The sequence below is a fragment of the Cydia strobilella genome, chromosome 9, assembly GCF_947568885.1.
Source record: "Cydia strobilella chromosome 9, ilCydStro3.1, whole genome shotgun sequence".
Taxonomy (NCBI): Eukaryota; Metazoa; Arthropoda; class Insecta; order Lepidoptera; family Tortricidae; genus Cydia; species Cydia strobilella.
The window spans coordinates 15,056,932-15,075,880 of record NC_086049.1 but is presented as its reverse complement, the minus strand read 5'-3'; the positions used below and the strand labels follow the sequence as shown (position 1 = coordinate 15,075,880).

General features: G+C 36.8%; 2 protein-coding genes across 2 annotated transcripts in view; one reads left to right on the top strand and one right to left on the bottom strand.

Moving 5' to 3' along the window:
• Positions 1 to 18,949, bottom strand: part of LOC134744397 (adenylosuccinate lyase) — a 55,813-nt gene that overhangs the window by 4,019 nt on the left and 32,845 nt on the right. The gene's annotated exons all lie outside the window — the stretch shown is intronic.
• Positions 2,311 to 17,779, top strand: LOC134744354 (protein snakeskin). Its single transcript, XM_063678132.1, has 4 exons — positions 2,311 to 2,534; positions 15,158 to 15,354; positions 16,604 to 16,733; positions 17,284 to 17,779. The coding sequence occupies exons 1-4, from the start codon at positions 2,484 to 2,486 to the stop codon at positions 17,377 to 17,379; spliced, it is 474 nt and encodes a 157-aa protein (XP_063534202.1). The 5' UTR covers positions 2,311 to 2,483; the 3' UTR covers positions 17,380 to 17,779.

Sequence of the window (18,949 nt, the reverse complement as noted above, 5' to 3'; positions counted from 1 at the left end):
ACATCATCGCAAGAAATTGACATCGTGATCCCTCTAGAAAACAATAAGTGCTCTATGATATTTTGAAAGTATCTATGAGATTTTACTGATCAGTAGTATTAAAATATTAATACATAGAGTGTAAGCTGTGTAAGGCGTAGGGATTGTTCTTGCTTTTCTAACTTCTGCAGGCCATCATGTGGAAAACGCATACAAGAAAATCCAAAGCGGCATTGAGCATCAAAACAAAAGCAAATTCATAAATCATAATTTTGATAAGTATATACACCGTTTCAAAATTCACATGTTCCGCTATTTTACGTAAATTAGTTAGGTAGTTATGTAGTGTCTTAACTATGTATATATCCACTATCTATTATATAACCTACACACCATCTGAGAACATCATTTGGTGTGTGGCTTAGCCTTATTGACCATTAGGTATTTTTAAAAATTGGTGATCGAGCACAGGTGATTCGACATTAGGAAAATCAATTTTCGGTATTCTGATATGTAACCGAGATAACTGTTTGAAATAGGTACATCTCAGAGGTTATCACTTCTTCTTCTTCTTCTTCTTCAGGCCTTATTCCCATCTCTATTTGGGGTCGGCTCTCCTAATCCTTAGTCTCCAGAGTGGTCTTTTCTGGGTCGTCTCTGCGTCCGTGTTGGAGTTTTTGAGGTCTTTCTTTATGACGGATTTCCATGTAGTTCGAGATCTCCCGCGATGCCCTGGTCTCGGTTCAAGTTCCAGCACTTTTCTTGTCATGTGGTCGGCAGGCCTCCTCATGACATGACCATACCAGCGAAGGTTATCACTGTTGTATAAATCCATCTGTTTAATTAAGGGTTACCAATTAAAACTGGTTCACAACCCAGATTAGGCAAACTGCAAATAAAGATGCACATTGTCTAATCACTATCGTATGTTTTTCTTACAGGCTGAACCTAGGTATTTAGGTCACAAGTGCGTTCAACTGCCATGTGTTTTGTTGCATTAAAATGACGTGGCAAATTGTTATATTGCATAAGTGTACTGCATAATTCCTGTTTTACTGATTAAAAACTTTGTACATGCAACATTATTTGGTAGATTAAACCTGACTCGGTAGTTAACAATATTTTTCACTCTATCTACAGATTTTTCGACATGGGTATAAATAGCATTAGTAAGGAAAGTGTCAAGCAATTTGAATACTTTAGACATACAGAATTCTTTTGAAAAAATCGGCACATTAACGGTCTAGTATTTAAAAGATTATTACTATTTATTACCTACGTTTGTATTCAACCTTATCAGACGTTAAGTAATGTGCCTTCCTGGACCTAGAATTATGTTATATTTAGTTTTATGAGACCTCATCACTTAAAGTATCTACCTATAGCAAACAGTAACTGCACGTGGTTACCAGTTGCGGTTACACCATTAATCTGTTATTCAGGAAGAGCTGGTTTATTATACCATCTAAAACCAATGTTTATGTATATGTTATTTGCGGTATCTGTTTTTGAATTTATAGAACGTATTATGTTATTAGGATTCCGTAGTCAACTACCCCTTAACCCTTATAGTTTCACCATGTCCGTCTGTCTGCCTGTCCGTCCGAGGCTTTGCTCCGTAATCGTTAGTGCTAGAAAGCTGCAATTTGGCATGGATCAATTAAAAACAAGAAAAAAGTGTCCCCACCCCCCTAACTTTTGGAAAATGAGTTTAAAAAAAATAGGAAAAAAAATCGTGAAAGTAGAGCTTATATAATAAAGAAATTCAACAAAAACTATAGCGAATATGATCAGTTAAGCTGCTTTTGAGTTACCTATAGCACAGTCTTCCCTTCTTAGTAAAAAGACGTAGAGTCGCCATCAGATATATCGGAGCGGTCGAGGTGCTCACAAATATCTGAAGATCTGAACACACACTCTAACGCCTTGACAAAGAGGCGTGTTCAGATATTTGTGCGCACCTTGGCCGCTCCGATATATCTGACGGCGACTGTACAAAGCGCTACAAAGGGAGTACCCGTTTGCTTGTTATGTACATCATGATACTAATATTAATAATCCTCGTTGAACGCATCTTATTGTGACGAATGGGTAACTACGGAACCCTACTCTGAGCATGGCTCGACATGCTCTTGGCCGGTTTTTAATATACATATATACAAAAGCTTTTTTCTGGCACAACTCACGGTTTATTTCAGGTGAAAACACTGAAACTACAATTTTACAATGGCAACATTAAATAGATAACGTTTCTAGTTTAATAAGTAAAACTAAAGCTATGGCATAATTACCTCTACTGTCTATATCTTTAAGAACATATTTGTCAAAAGCTAGCCTACAGGTTGCCCCAGTAATTCGCTGAAAGAGATAAGATTACTTAGCGAACTAAATGATAAAACTGTGGGTAGTGATAAGCAAAAACAAACCAGTGAAGAGCCGAACGTAAACGACACACGAAGTGAAACTTGTTTTTTTTTCCATCAAAGTGACAAAAAAGTGCAAAAATGGTTTCGGTGCAGACGATAGCGACGATCACAGTGAAAGTGTTCAAAATTGTGAGTACCTTTTTGTTTTTCTTGTTTCAAATATTCTTAAAAATGAAAGCGAATCGTCATTGAAAGCGACATAGAGGCATTTTTTTAATTCACGTCTTTTTTAGATGATTTGCGATTGGTAATGGCAAGTTTTAAATGGTTACAGTAGGATACGCAGTATTGCTTGTAATTATTCTTAATGAATTCTCTTGAGACAAAACAGATAATGGAATGAATGACCACAGGGTTTCCGTGAGTAATACACCTGTGAGTCATACCTGATGTCGGTAAATAGGGTAGCCATGTAGAATACCAAGATAATGTTACTCATTCTAATGCAATTTTAGATATTATACTCATACTAATTGTTAACCGAAATCTGACCTTTCAAAAAAAAAAAACAATTTGGTTCAGTGTCTAATATTGGTTTAGGTCTTGAAGTCATCTTAAATACTGTCGGCGGTGGACGTGATTTGATTACGTTTGGGCATCTATTTTTTTTAAATAACCGAAATAGGATGCAACCATTTAGTAAGTAGGCACAAGACTGCTAATATAGTTGAAGAAACATAATTTGCACCGATTGCTTGGACAACTTGTCTGACGGATCGGTACAAATTATAATAATTATATTTCGCCAGCTATATGATTTATTTCTTGCCATTGGACACAGCAAAATATGATGAGGCGATCATTATTATCTGAAATACGATTGCGAAACAATACAGAAAAGTTCAATAAATGACTTAATGGATTGGCAGAAGATATAAGGGCTGACAGTGATAGTCCCGAGAAAGTTAAACTGAGATCAGGCAGGTATAGACTATATTATACATATATATAGAATTATTATTAGTCTTAAGAGGATCATAGGTATGACTAGCGACCCGCCCCGGCTTCGCACGAGTTAACAAATTACACACCTAAACCGTCCTCTACAAGCACTCTGATAGGTGAAAACCGCATGAAATTCTGGAGATCAAATTGAGATGACATATATACAGAATTACAGACAGATAAACGCGGCGTGGACTTTGTTTTATAAGGTGTAATGATAAAAGTACATAAATAATTAATAATTATACATTTCTAAAGTTTTTTTGGCTAGGTATGCTATAAATGGATGCCAACAAGTGCACTGTGGCTTTATATAGGACCAGATAAATAACTTTAAGATTATTCACAATTAAATGTGTATTTTTAATTATTATTTCTACCTATTGAAGTGTTAACTAGACAAGAATTAGAGCATGTCCATTGACTAACATCGAGTAGAGATGGCGTCATCAACACACGTTAGCAAACAAAAGATAACAATATCTGTGTCACAAAATCTTTAACCTTAACTTTAAAACACGGCAATTTAGTTACCTTCTTGAGTACGGCGTGAATAAATGTTTAACAGGTCTGTAAATATGGCCCTTAGAATCTTTGCTTTTATTAAAAGATGAAAATAGTTATCCTTGCCTTACTTTTATAAATACTACACACACTTGTGGTCCCGTAAGCTGTAGGTAGACTTCGCAGTCCACCAAAGTTCATTAAAATATCCAATTAAAATTAAATCGACAAAGCAATTTCATATATAGGTACATAATTATAGAACTTGCTCACTGTTCACACCACACAAACAACCAGACACAGCACAACCACCACACAACACACAACAGCCAGACAAACATACGAAAGCATTTTTTTTACTCAAGCTGAAACGGAGACGCTTCGCGCTCAATCGCGCTCGGTCAATAATTAAGTACCTACATACATGGGATCGTATAAACAAGATAATCCACTGAGCCTGGACATTAAGCAATTAAAAGTACTATGGTTATATTCCAATGGACTGGCTTATAAATATGGTTGTCTTTATTGAGTCGATGCCAAAATTGATTGGTTTTAGTGAATTTTCTCGGTAATTGGCCTTATTCAAACCTGTATTAGTGTGTAGGTGTGCACCGCTTTGCGTGTTTTGGACAAGCCCTCCTATTGCGTGTCAGATCAAAATAAATGAATGAAGTTTCTAAGCAGGAAAAGTAGCACCAAAGATAGATATAACTCCGTAATAGATGGATACAGTCTAAGGAAAAAACGTGCCTCGAAAATCACGAAAATTTGATTTTCGATCAGATGGCGCCACTAGTTTTGGCCTACACTCGTATAGAGGGCGTTGACTGTTTCGTTTGTTATTTATAATTTTAACGCATACCAGTGAAAGAACATGGGTCAAAATCATAAAAATAATTAATGCAAATAAAAAAAATCATTTATGCATATTTAAATACATTCTATCGTATTTTTATAAATCTTCATTTTTAGTTTTAAAGTGTGTCGACAGATGGCAGTGAATTTACTGGGGTTACAAAATTTACCATGACAGTACCGCTCTAGTATAAGTTACTCTATGGTAGCACTAATATAGTTAAATAGTTTTTCGTTATTCCTATTGTGGTTACTAAAAATGTTGAATGATAGAGTTTTAGCTTATTAAAGCAATTGGTTTATTTATTTGTTGTTACATATAAGGACGGACACATCGAACTTTGCTCAGCTCTCCGGAGATATAATAAATCGCTTAATTCCTTTGTTATTGTTTAAACGTATTTTTGATATCAATACTTTGCTTAGTGACTTAACGTTTTTGAAAACTTATACAACTGCATTGTTATAACAATACGAACTGAAGACAAACATCTGAACAGATAAATACGGCTTTATCATTACGAGGCATCACTCAAAAGCTTTATTGATGAATGACATTAGCATATTCTTCTCAATATCCGAAGTCCTGTTTCAAGAAGTCTAATTGCCGGCAAGAAAAGTTTAGTTAATGATGAAATCAGATTGAAAATTTTTGTCTTCAATATTCCTACTCATATTCCAATAAATGGTGCTATTTAAACAATTATCGAAAAAAACATCATTTTTAGGGTTCTGTACCTAAAGGGTAAAAACGGGACCCTATTACTAAGACTTCGCTGTCTGTCTGTCTGTCCGTCTGTCACCAGGCTGTATCTCATGAACCGTGATAGCTAGACAGTTGAAATTTTCACAGATGATGTATTTCTGTTGCCGCTATAATAAATACTAAAAACAGAATAAAATAAATATTTAAGTGGGGCTCCCATACAACAAACGTGATTTTTTTGCGTAATGGTACGGAACCCTTCGTGCGCGAGTCCGACTTGCACTTGGCCGGTTTTTTAAAGTGAGAAAGAACGTATATTCCAGCAATACATATAGTATAGTATAGTAAAGCACATGGCAAACCAGCCTTTTAGCTTAATGTCATTGTTTCAACGCCTCGGCAGCAGCGGTGCCAGCATGGTTGCATTTTTATCACCTGTCACTATGCATGTCACTTTCGCACTTACATACTTGTTAGAACGTGACAGGCATGGTGACAGGCGATAAAAATGCTACCGTGCTAAGCCCGCAGGTATGCGGCCCCGTTCCATATCACCGCGATAAGCCTCACCCAGTTGATACACAACACAATCACTATGACTTATTTACACCTCGCTCTATGCATACACCACGAGCTAGAAAATCGCGTTACAATTATATTATTTAGGTCAGGTCAGTTCATCGGATAGGACGATTATGTTGGCAAATTTACGCTGTTTTTATTAGTACTTTTACAAATTAAATGGGCGGTTGTCAAAGAAGCTGCGCGCCATGCGCGGTGATTTTTTAGTTGAAACGAAGCAAACGTTTTGAGAAAAAATAAATCGGGTTTACATATTTTTGACCTACTCATCATAACACAAATCAGTTGCAACTAGTCAAACCTTCAGAAGTTAGTAATTAATTAAGCATGATATTTTGTTATCAACCGCCTTGTAAAAGTAATCGAACTACCTTTGTGACAAACTTCTGCTATAAGAAGTCATCTGACAACAGTGGCCGTTATAAATATTTAAAATGAATCTTGACCTCTGATTACGTTAAGTTGACGTTCAGATTCAGACTGCACCAACATTAATGCTGCAGTATTGCAGCGCGACATTACTGCCGACTGCATTGCTTTCAGCTTGCCGGCGGCAACTGTCATCCTGTAGAAAACCATGAAACTTTTCATACAGACAAGTTATGACCAACTGATGTTGAGAGTTGAGAGACCATTTGGTGCAACCGGGTCTTAAAAGAGCATAACTACCTGCTCTTACGTAGCTGTGCGTACCTCTACTGAATTTCCTAATAGCTGACTGTACCTAATGAAACTTGGGATCCGTAAACTACGAGCTTCTTTTAAGGGCAGTGTTGCAAGTTGCAAGCAAGAACAAACACTAATTTAAACTTTCACGATTTTTACTCATAACTCGCGCGCCTAGAAGATGTTTATGTCAACTTGAGCCAGTCTTCTCCGAGACCACGAGGACAACGCCGTCCTCGAAACGTCGGAGGTGAATTTAAAACTTATTTTACGCGATTAAGTCCCGTCGTTGTGAATAATAAAGAACAAACACCCTTATCAGCGGGGTTACTCACTGGTTACTACTGAATAACTAACTGGTGACTAAGTCTTATACTACTAGTAGTAGTGGCTAGTACTCGGTTATCAATAAGGATGTCCGTGTGTAGAATGAAAGTAATTAAAATTCTAATATTACGAGAAATGAAAAGAAATTCCTTACTCGCTATGCTCGTGGTTCAATTTTGGAATCTTTCGCTTGCTCGGGTATCAATATTAGCACGAGAGGTTAAACAACAACTTTGCCCCCTTGTAAAACAATAGTACATTTCGATGCTAGTGCGGAAAGTATGTCATTACTTTACGAGTACCGAGATATCTTGCCACGAGCCGTAGGCGAGTGAAGAATGACATATCCGCACGTGTATCGAACGACGTTTTTTAATACAGTTGCGAAAAAATAAGAAAAGCAACAAGTAAGGAATGGAATTCGAAACTTTTATATTATTAATTCTGTGACACTGACATCATTGACATTATGAAGAGGTGTTTTTCTAGCTTTTATTCGACTAGAATAGATTTTGTTATTATTATTGAACCCACTTCAATGAATGTTTTTTTTTTTCAAATGCATGTTCTATAAGACACAAACAATTGTAAATATTAAAACATTGTACTATTATTACCTAAATATCGTAATTTACGATTATTTGTGTATCGTATATTTATAAAAACAATATCGAATGTTGCCTTTGGAAACTTAAAACATTCTTGCAGTAAGAAAATACGCCTCTTCTTAGACAGGCGTTCCGTTCCATTCAGACAACTTATTAAAAACGGTTTTTCAACATTAAAACATAAACGTGTTATAATACTTATAATGATGAAGAGGTAAGTAATAAAATATGAAATATGCATATTTTTCGTATTCTTACATTAACAGTAGGTTTTTATGTTGATTACGACGTTTAAAGGAAACTAATATTAACACTCATCAATAAGTAGTCATGAATTGGAACAAGTAAAAATTTAAAAAAATTGGAAATGTAAAAAGCACTAGTTCGCGAAAACCAACTTTCCGCACGCTAAACAGCCACGAAAAGTAGCACTTTTTGAGCAACTGTATTAAAAATAACTATTTCATACTATAGGGTGGGCCAGTGATAAATTCTCTTTTCGTGTTGACGTCTTTCGTTAAAATGCATTTATCATTGGCCCACCCTATATAACCGTAGTCACTATAGTATATTAGTTATATAGTATACTGAAGTATTTTCATCGCGGTGATCAGGTAAATAATTAATGTGACCCAGGACGATACATTGGATTTGTTCTCGACTCCTGAACCGAGATTTTTAGCCACAGCCAGGCGCTACCTCGAGGCTATAGTTGCCCCGAGCACCATTAGTACCGATTAGATAATAATAACTTAATTTAAGTTCTGACTTAACTGTTGTTGTTGTTAATTTATTATAGTTATGTATAATTCAATTCGTATATTCCTAAGTGTCATGTTTGGTGCATACTGTAAGTGACATTATAATAATAATAAAATAAAATGTTGTGTTTTGCGATAACAACATGAACCTCAGGTATGTGTCAATTCATATACCCATTAACTATTCAAATAAAATAACAGCGTAATTAAGCATGTAAATAAAGCATCAGTTACATGTCATAGTAAAGTCGGTCACGTCTCGCCAAGGTAAATCTACCCAAGGCAAACTGTGCGCGCGCCGAGGGACGCCATTGTGCGCAGGAGATTTGCATTCCGGCATGGAAGGCCGTAAAACGTCTTAAAATGGAATATGATCAAGAGTTCCGCTAGAGGGTACCGTCGGTATTGGGTAAATATGTAGTAATACGCATAAAACTATAATCCAAAATCTCCCAACTATGGTTCAAAACGAATTCGAATGTATCTTCCACCCACTAGACAGTATCTAGCTAGCAGGTGCTTGTAGAGCATTCGTTTTAAAGTCGGCTTGTTTGGGGCTTGTCTAATCGTAAGCACAGAATAAGTAATAGTATTTCGTAAGTAAGAGGGAGCGCATAGTTGCCACTTAGTTTCCTAATGTACGGAGTAAAAAAAACACGGTGTAGATGCAAGTAACGTTACGTTAGTTTCTTAATTTTGAAAACACTATTGTTACGTCCTCCTAAGTAGGTATTAGGTACATTCGATTCCCTAGCCTAACAATAATTCAAAAATAGTGATTTGTTTAAATATCAATGATAGCAAATTTTTAATATTAATGATACTGGACAAAATTACCTTTATTATACAGTCGCTAAAAATCTTGATTTTAAGTCAGTCAATCTATAATCGTACAACAATTATACAATAATTGACATAATCCAACAAATTACATAAGTTATCAAATCGGCGCGTGAGTCGACTGCTTTGTTGGCCGACCAATTTATGCCTGTCCTCTGATTACTTATATTTGTCACGCGTCTAGAGGTCTAATAATAATTGACCAATTAATTCTTAGATCTGTATAAACAGTGTATGATCGAGCAGGACGCTACAATTAACTGACTCGATTACTCACGCTCGGGGCAGGTCATATGTTAACTTACCAGCCGGAGGACCCTTATGTTAATTAATTGTCATATTTCCCTATTAGGCCGGATACCAGACATTTAAGATTGAGGTTAATGTATAATGTGCCTTGTTTCTATGTCTCATAATATCAGTGAACGGAAATAAAACACATAATATGCGTTTCATGACTAAACGTGGAACTTGGCGAACCCATATTTTTAGGAAAACACGGAACCCTTATAGGAACACTTTGTTGTCCGTCTGTCTGTCAAGACCCTTTATTTCGGGAATGCGTGGAGGTATCGAGTTGAAATTAAAACCATATACTTACTTAGGTCTACAGCCCCTTGCAGCGTTGAAAAATGAAACGGCCGTTTATGCCGCAAAAAACTTATATTTCGGCACTCTCAAGGGAATCAAAATTTATGGGGTGCTACCCGTTTACCTTGAACTATGAAATTTGGCAACTAATATTATCTTATCACTATGGACAAGTACAGGAAAAACCATGAAAACTATAAATTTGTAAAAAATAAAAATAATAAATTAAATAATAAGTAATTTGTACGGAACCCTCGGTGGACGAGTCCGACTCGCACTTGTCCGGTTTTATATTCAGGTAATATTTTTTTGGAAAGCCAATATCGGGTATCACGGAAAATCCAAAGCTAATATATACGTGCCTACGAATGAGATTTTGTAAAATTACATAATAATAATAAAAACTCCGGAATAAGTAGAGCCACAAAATCATGTGTATACTATACTCGTACGAGTATTTAAGTGCCAACACTAGGTAGGTACATTAGTATATAATTCTCTCTAAGTTTCCTCTGCATAATCGACACAGAAACAAAAACGTATTCAGAACATTTGTATGGAAAGTGTAAGCTGATTTTCCTCCTAAAATCACCGATTCGTCATTCAAAACAAACTGAATCTGTGACGAATTTGCGCGTGTCCGGACTGAAAAACCAGCCTTGGGATGTCAAACAGCTTTATATTTATAAAGCTTACCGAGGCCTATTCACAAAAGAATCAAAATAATGTGATCTTCGATTACGAATACTGGTTATAGATCTCGGGGTCACACTTATACTGGCTGTATATGTTTTGCGCTTCTTAAAAGATGGGAAAAAATACTACTCGTAAGTAGTCGAAATCCTAAAACAAAACGCAATGTCACGGCCAATTGGCTGTTCAAGAATCGATCAAAAAGCCTAATAAAGCGAGACGTGACTAAATAAAAAGTTTTTTGAAATGGGAATTACTTATTTGGAATGCACCATTCTTCAGACTTTCCACAAAAGTTTATCCCTGGCAAGATATTTAAAAAGCTAATTTATATTGACCAAAATAAAAAGGAATAAAGGAAGTAAACAGGAAATGCAATGTGATTGTTTGCTTTATTCATAGTGCCTTAGTTCCATAAGTGATGGCCAATCTTTATGCTGCCTGTGTTTCTTGTCTATATATATATCCCGGTTTTTTTTAGATTAGAAATTTTAAGTATTTTGGAAGAAAAAGTTAATGACCACTTTTGAGGATAGATAAATTCTAATTTTAAAAACAATACGTGGTTTAGTATCATAACATAATGCAACCACCTAGATCGACAGGTACGGAAATATAGTTTCTTGGTTAGTTTTTAATTGCGTGCGTCAAATAAGAAATGAGTATCCAAAATTCATAAATAAATTTTATAGATTCATCCTGGACATCACCAGTATAAACACAGTATGAATCCATACTCTAGATACACGATCATAAAATCTCTGTGTGTACTCTGCCGCCGACAGCTGACAATTAACCGTAATAACCAGAGTATGTACATAATTGCCGCCCGGATGCCCGATTCAAACAATATGGACGTGGACTTCCACATGCTGCAGCGATTGGATATGGATAGTTGGGATTTTTTTTAGAGATAATTTTAGCAAAGGTTAATTAAATGGATGCAATAGATCGAAACAAATGAAGGTCATACTGTGACTTACACAAGCACAGGTTCTGAAAATAAAAGAGTGTGTGCGTGTAACTGTAATCTTTACGCGCGATTGAAGTAAAACTTCTTTGACGTTTATCGCTATGTTGGCACTTTGACGTGTGTCCTATTGTGCGTGTGTCACTACTGAGCGATACTTACGTGAGAAAGAAAATCTGAGTTACCCTCTAAGTAGCGCCTAAAGAAGTTTTACTTCAATAATACGAGCTGTCTGTCTGTCTCTTACCAGTCTTACCTTTGCACGCGTAAACCGCTGAACCGATTTAATAGTACATTATTGTCGAGGCTCGGAAGTAGCTACTTGCTGGCTGAGGATTCGTTTTAAACGGACGACCTTGGGAGTCCGTTTAATTGAATCCGAAGCCAGCAAGTAGCCTTCCAGCCGAGTCATATATAGTGCTTTTCTCAAAAATGGCGCAATAAATACTAATATAATAGAATTATTTTACAGAAGCAACGCTCTTATGTATATATTTTCACAGAAAAAAGTAATAAGATTTGCTTTGCCGCCGTTTTATTTTTTTTATTAAAAATAGAAGTGTATTTTTCTGCTGAAAATATGCCAACCTATTTGAGACACCTAAATAGTCGCGGTACCAACATTATAATAATAAGTACTGATCATCTGTTTGGCTGTTTAATGGACCTATGCCTTCATTTGATATGGCCACTTCAACTTTTAAAAAGTTTGGAACTCGACAAATAATGGAATTTGTATGCAACATTGCAGTCCCGAAATCGAGACTGCAATATTTTTAACTTTTTAATTTTTTGACTGACCATAAACAACGCACTTCGCGACCTACTTGTTAACCGGCAACGTCGACTTTGCCGTCCATTTTTGAGAAAATGAATTTTTCTACTCGTCGAGTATAATCTGTGTATTACGACTTCACATGCAACACTACAACCTTACTCTTTTCAACGTTGGATAGTCTATGGCACTTCCGACTCAAGCATAAGAATTTTATCGATACGGTTTAGTCAATTATAAAAATTTTGAAAATAGAACTTCATACATTTCAGTAAAATATTTCTTGTTTAAGGAGACTCGATTCAATGCAAATTAGTCTACTTAAACACGCTGCTGCGTCGTATCTGCTTTGTGATTGGTTGGCCAACAATTGCTTCATAAGTCATAAACGCGCATGTGACACCCTTCATATAGCAACATCCATATCCTACGAAAACCGCTTAGCGTTGCTTGTAAGTCTCCATAGGCTACGGTGGCCAAAATCGAGAAAAAAACTGTCTTAAAATTGAATTTAGCGCGGAGCAGGTACCAGGGTCTCATGAGTTACGAGGACGTGTCGTTGACCAACCCGCCGGGGGCGCCGGGCCCGGCAGCCGGTGCGCGTACGAGTATAAAGGTATCGCGGGCCGCGGCAGCTCGCGTATCTTAGCTGTATACTTTTGGTTTGTTTACTTACGTATATGATTCTACTCGTTGAAAGTATTATTTTTTTGTCTCGTAGAAAAAGTATTGTATACAATAGTGATATAATCAAGCTTTTCAATCTCGTACCTTAACTTAAGCAACTCAGCAAGCTTCGTTGCTTAAACACGGTACTCGACTGAAAAGCTCTCTATTATATCACGATTGTATAAAATACTATTTGGTATGGAGAGAGTTTGAGGCCCGGAAAAGGACAGGATAGTTTATGCCATTCACGATTATCATTTTATGCATACGAAGTCGGGGGCAGAAGATAATTTCTAATAAATGAACAACAATAAAATGCTCCGTTTAGTAAGTGATTAAATTATTAGGTTTTGTTGACGAATGTCTCATCTTCAAGCAAAGTATTCGTGGAATCCGTCCGCCGAACAAAGCGACGTTGTGCGTACGTTTGATTCCGGCTGGCTTATCTTATCTTATCGTTATCGACTAATACGTATATAACGCATACGATACAGGTGGAACTGTCAATGGGTGATCTCATGTGCTAAAATGTTTGTGATACTGGTTATTGTTATGCGCATAACCAAGCTATCCTTTTTTGAAATGAGTCAAGCTTGTTTTTTTCATAATCTGACCTGTTTATTCCTAATCGAAGGTCAAAATGGTTTGATTTGTTGTCAATAAATGTCGTTTTCACTTGTCATGCTCGTAAAGTTCTCCTTTGTGCTAGATATAGGCTGCACAAAATGCTACTTTTATGCTCTAGTGCACAAAGTAATATTTTTTAAAGACTAAGACAATCAAATCACTGCCATAGTACACAATAAAACATAATCGGATAATAATTGTTATTCCACTTAATTTGGCCCGTTTTTTTAATAATCCGTGTTTTATATATTACTATATCATTAAAATCTTACAATACAGCATAGTTATTATAGAAATAAACTACAAAATGTAGTTATAATTTGGCAGTATGAATAAAGACTTAAAGCCCCTCCACACGAATTGCGGCGCGAAGCCACGAACGCGAGTGTGGACAGTTCGCTAATCAGCGAAATCGACACCACACTCGCGTTTGCGGCTTTACGCCGCGATTCGCGCACGAGTGTGCAGTGGGATTAAGGTAAGTATCACGTGTTAAAAATTAAAAAAAAGAAAAAATAATAATATTGGCGGGAAGCTCTTGTTGCGGATTTGCAATTTGTTGCTGTTTTACGATTGTTATTTTATTTGTTTGCCATTGTTTTATTTTATTCACAATCGAAGTGAAAAGCAGTGTGTATAACTCAGGCACAAACGCCTATTTTTATCCTCGGCTATATTGGTCCTCGTCCTCGCTACCGCTCGGACCAATAAATTGCCTCGTGTAATAGTAAATCGCTTTGTGCCCTTGTTGTACAGTGAATCAGTAGTTAGGTTAGGTAAATCTGGGTAAAAAAAGTCAACCCAGGGAACGAATAGAATGCTAACATAAAACATACACATCCCTTATTATCTGGGTTAAGACTTAAGACTATTCAGATACCTAAACATTATAACAATCACAGTATATTACACTCACATCACAATACTAATCAATTAATCAGCATCGCCAATTGTCACATTTATGTCAGTAATGGTGATATCTGTGATCAAAGAATTCTAGATAAGTAAAGGTTTGTTCTCTGGTCTAACTAAATGGTTCTCTAATTAGCTCGGTGTAGTCTGATTGTTTACAATAGAGACACTAATGACAGTAAACCTATCTCGCATCGGAACCGCAGATTAGGGATGACACACCGGAAATGAGTAACGAGATAAAGAACTGATAAAGGTACCTGTTACACGACTGTAATTAAATCATTAATGTGTATTGTTCCAGCTTGTTACACTAATACACATTACTGTCTAAATACTAATGACTTATGGGCAAAGTTTAACGAAACAAAAAGAAATACATATTAGACTTTGTCAGGATGACAGGAGTTTCTTGTAATAACATAGTTATCGTGGTATTTATACACTAAAAAGGGAGTAGACCATCAACAAATCAAAAATGTAAAAGCTTACACAAAATTAATTTGGCTTTTAGCATAATTACTTCAATAAATGGTAAAATTTGTAATTATTTTGTAAATATCATTGTGCACAGAACTTCTTTGCTAACGCTATTTTAATAAAAAAACCTTTTAGATAATTGAAAATTCAAATTTGTTAAAAAAACAAAAGAATAAGTTATAAATTACCTAGATTTATTACGTAATCGACACCTTATCTGACCAACTCGTGTCTCCAGGTCTTAAATGTCATCATCCTGGTCCTGTACCGCACGGGCTACAACGGCGAGTTCCTCGGCGTCGGCGGAACATGGAACCTCAATGAGGAGAAGAACCCTGATGCCGAAATCGTCGCGTCCGGCGTCATCGTCGGCTACCTCATCTACACGCTGGTGCAGTGCATCACGTTTCTGTTCGGCACCACTGAGCACAAGAGGTACGTCGGCTAGAGACACTGTCGTCTCATCAGTCATGTTAAGTTTCTTGTTGTGGGCGTCACATGGAACCTCAACGAGGAGAACCCGGACGCCGAGATCGTCGCGTCCGGCGTCATCGTCGGCTACCCCATCTACACCCTGGTGTAGTGCATCTGGGTCCTGTTCGGGACCACTGAGCACATTTAGATGTATGTTGGCAAGATGACTTCTTTCTACTAAGCTTTATTGGTTATTACTGGATTCCTCATCTACAATGACAGGAAGTGCTTGTGCATTCAGTTTCTCTGGCGATTTGATTATATGCCCCTTAGAAGAATGATTTTAGCGCCGCTGTAAAAGTGTTTATATTTGATTAATTCCTATCCATAAGTTAATAATAGATCATTAATCGGAAAGTGTGAAAGCTTATTCATTTCCTCTTATCACAATCTTGTTCTGCAATAATGCTTATGAGCCAGTATAAATTAGTTGCAGTCCACAAAACAAGCGGTTTTTGGAAGATTCTTTATTTACACGCTCCTGATGTACAACCTGATCTTTATTGCTACTATTAATAAGAGTAACATGTACTTGAGCAAGAGAATCGCTTGGTGGTGTAGGTATACGCTCTTGAAGTGCTCTCTCCATTTGATCGTGCTGTTTGGTTCCATTAGACACTTGAATTCCGATAACAAGAGATTCTGAAGTTCCGTAAGTCATCATGGATTTGTAATGTGATTTGAACTGTTATGTATATTAACGATACTGCACAATCTTGGCTTTTTTCCACAAATGGATATTTTCCAGAAGACTAAGCGGATTTAATGAAGTAAATTAACAACTTGGCGTGCGAGTATTGCGGATGATAAAGGAATTTGTCGCTATGAAGTTGACAAACATTTAAGTATCTCAACCAATCCCATTGTGTACAAGTAGCATCCTGTTATTACCCGTGATTTCTCGGCGTGTAAGACAAATTACACACAATACTGAATATCTGCCAAAGTCGTCAAAGAGTAGCGTGAAGACTGGATACAACCAGCTCGATTGTCACATGATACATAAGATGTTGCCGAACGGCAAGTAAGCAATGAATAAGGTTAGCACAGGACCAAGCCTATATTCAGCAGTAGATGGAACTGTCTTGAATTTCGACATGTAGGACAGAACTATTGGACAAAATTATGAGTTTCTTGAGGGTTTCACGTGGGCTCAGCCTAATCACTAATGCTTGAGAAGGAGACTTAATTCACTGTTTGCATGTTCCAGGGCCCTCTCCGAGATTGTGATGAACTTCGTGGGAGTGTTCCTGTGGATCGCCGTTGGAGCCGTGGCACTGCACTACTGGGGCGGGTACCAGGGCGAGCACCAGTACCAGTTCGTCTTCGCTGAGAAACAGGTAAAGCCCTCAGTCAGCTTAAGGGCCAGTTGCACCAACAATATATGATGGACAGACCAACGGGTAATTAGCAGTAAGCAACGAAAATTCCCGTGCAGTTTAAAGGTGACAGACGGTTTGTTAAAACACGTGCAACTGACCTAATCACGCGATATTGGAGAACAACATCGCGTCGCGTCGGATCAACATCGCATATTTAATCCAACTGCAAGAAAAACTGCGAATGTCGGCTTATTTATTTTTGAGAGCCAACTTTTTGGATATACATTCTTGAAGAAATGTCTCGTTAGAGTGTCCACAATGACTAATTGCGTAACAGTCAGAAACATTGTTTTGTATATTTTAGTTGTAATCAATAACTTTATGTAGTAGTAGCAAGCGTGAATCGTTGTGAGGAACTACAGGTTCAAATAAAATGGGTCGTCTAACTAGGCGTCTAAAGCAATTAAGGCAATAAACCCGTGCCCCAGATTAACACCTCCCTTGTCCTCTAAAAGAGGTCACGTTTTATACCTTAGGTAATTCTAACCTAATTTTGTTGCTATTCCAGGTGGGCCTAGCAGTTGGTGCTCTCTGCGTAATCCAAGGAGCCGTGTACCTTCTAGATACGGCGCTTTCCGTCATACACTACACGAAGGAGATGTAAACAATAGCTTTAACTATATCTTATCTAAATATAAAAATATAGTTTAAGTGCTCAGCTGTCGAAAACATTTGTAACCCCCGTCGCAAAAAAGAGGGGGTGTTATTATCGGTATTTTCTTGATTTTAATTTAATGAAAGCTGCGTCTCTTTTTTAATTTCATTGCCAATATGTTATAAGCTCTCCAAACTTTTTATATTTTCCCACCTATTAGTGTGCATTTTTTGTTAAGTAAATTATATCGACGGTGTCATTTCTTGGTGAAAATCGAGCGGATTTTAATATTACCATCAAATTTAAGATATTTATAATTATACTGTATTAGATACCACCAATATTTTGTGTGTATTTCTAGGTAAGTTATATTTAGCAGCTATTTTGAAATAAATGTAATTTAAAACAAGGATGCATATCATTTATAAAATTAGATGTGAAATCCCAATGGGTAAATTGAATTTCACATTTCCACTCCCTAATCGCAACTTATTTAGTAGGGTTGTGTCGGACACAGGACAGTTTTAAAAGATATTCTGATAACTTAAAGCAATTTTCATCCACTTTTTTCCTGTTAAAAAGCCATCAAAACACATTATTTTTAAATCATTTTACACTTAACCTTTCTCTTAAAATTTACGTGACTGAAAGGAAATAGTTATTTGTGCAACAAGAGAGGAAAGTTGGTTTTTCTTGCGAGTGTTTATTTTGAGTCCCGAGAAAGCGAAAGACTCAAAAACACGAGATGTAAAATAACTTTGCTCTCGTGTTGCACACATAATTTTTCACCTCAGTAGTGAGAACATATTAAAGGTTAAAATGTATTTCGAATTACACAGAATAAACAGTAAAAAAAAGTATTATAATATGTACGATACGATACGAGACCGGTCCGGTCCGGACCGGACCGGACCGGACCGGACCGTACCGTACCGTACCGTACCGTAGTATGAAGTTCATGGCCTTCACTAAATTAAAAAGCTACATTGTTTCACTCCCTGGAGTGAGGAAAGTCGCACTTTCCTCACTCCAGGGAGTGACGAAAGTAGGCTTGTTCGAGCTGCTGAGGTGAAAAAAGTGTTTGGTGTACTTAACAAGATTAGTTGTATACAAGTAGCCATGGATCGAGATAGATGGAGGGCTTTCGAGGAGGCTTTCGGATAGACCTGTGAACACGGGGTTCTTGAATAATATATCTAAAAAATTAAATCAAACAAAAATAAAAGGCTTTTTATTTTATTTTATTAAACAAGATTAGTTTTAGGCAAGATTGGTTAGGTTTACAGTCGAGTCAAAAAAATCTTTACAAGCCAACGCTTATCACAGCAATCGAATACTAATATAGCGTCTAGTTTGGTGCTCTAAATTAGGTATAATACTTACAAGTTACATACAGTTAAAAAAATTGAAATACGAGCTACCGTAGAACTTTAATAACAAACGTTACGCCTTACATCAAATTGTTTCGATTTTCCACGACATGTTTATATACACTTGCCCGGAAATCTTTTGCCCGTGCCCTGCCAGTTTTGCCGGTGCTATCCGGTCTCACCCAGTCTCACAGCAATTAATGAATGAA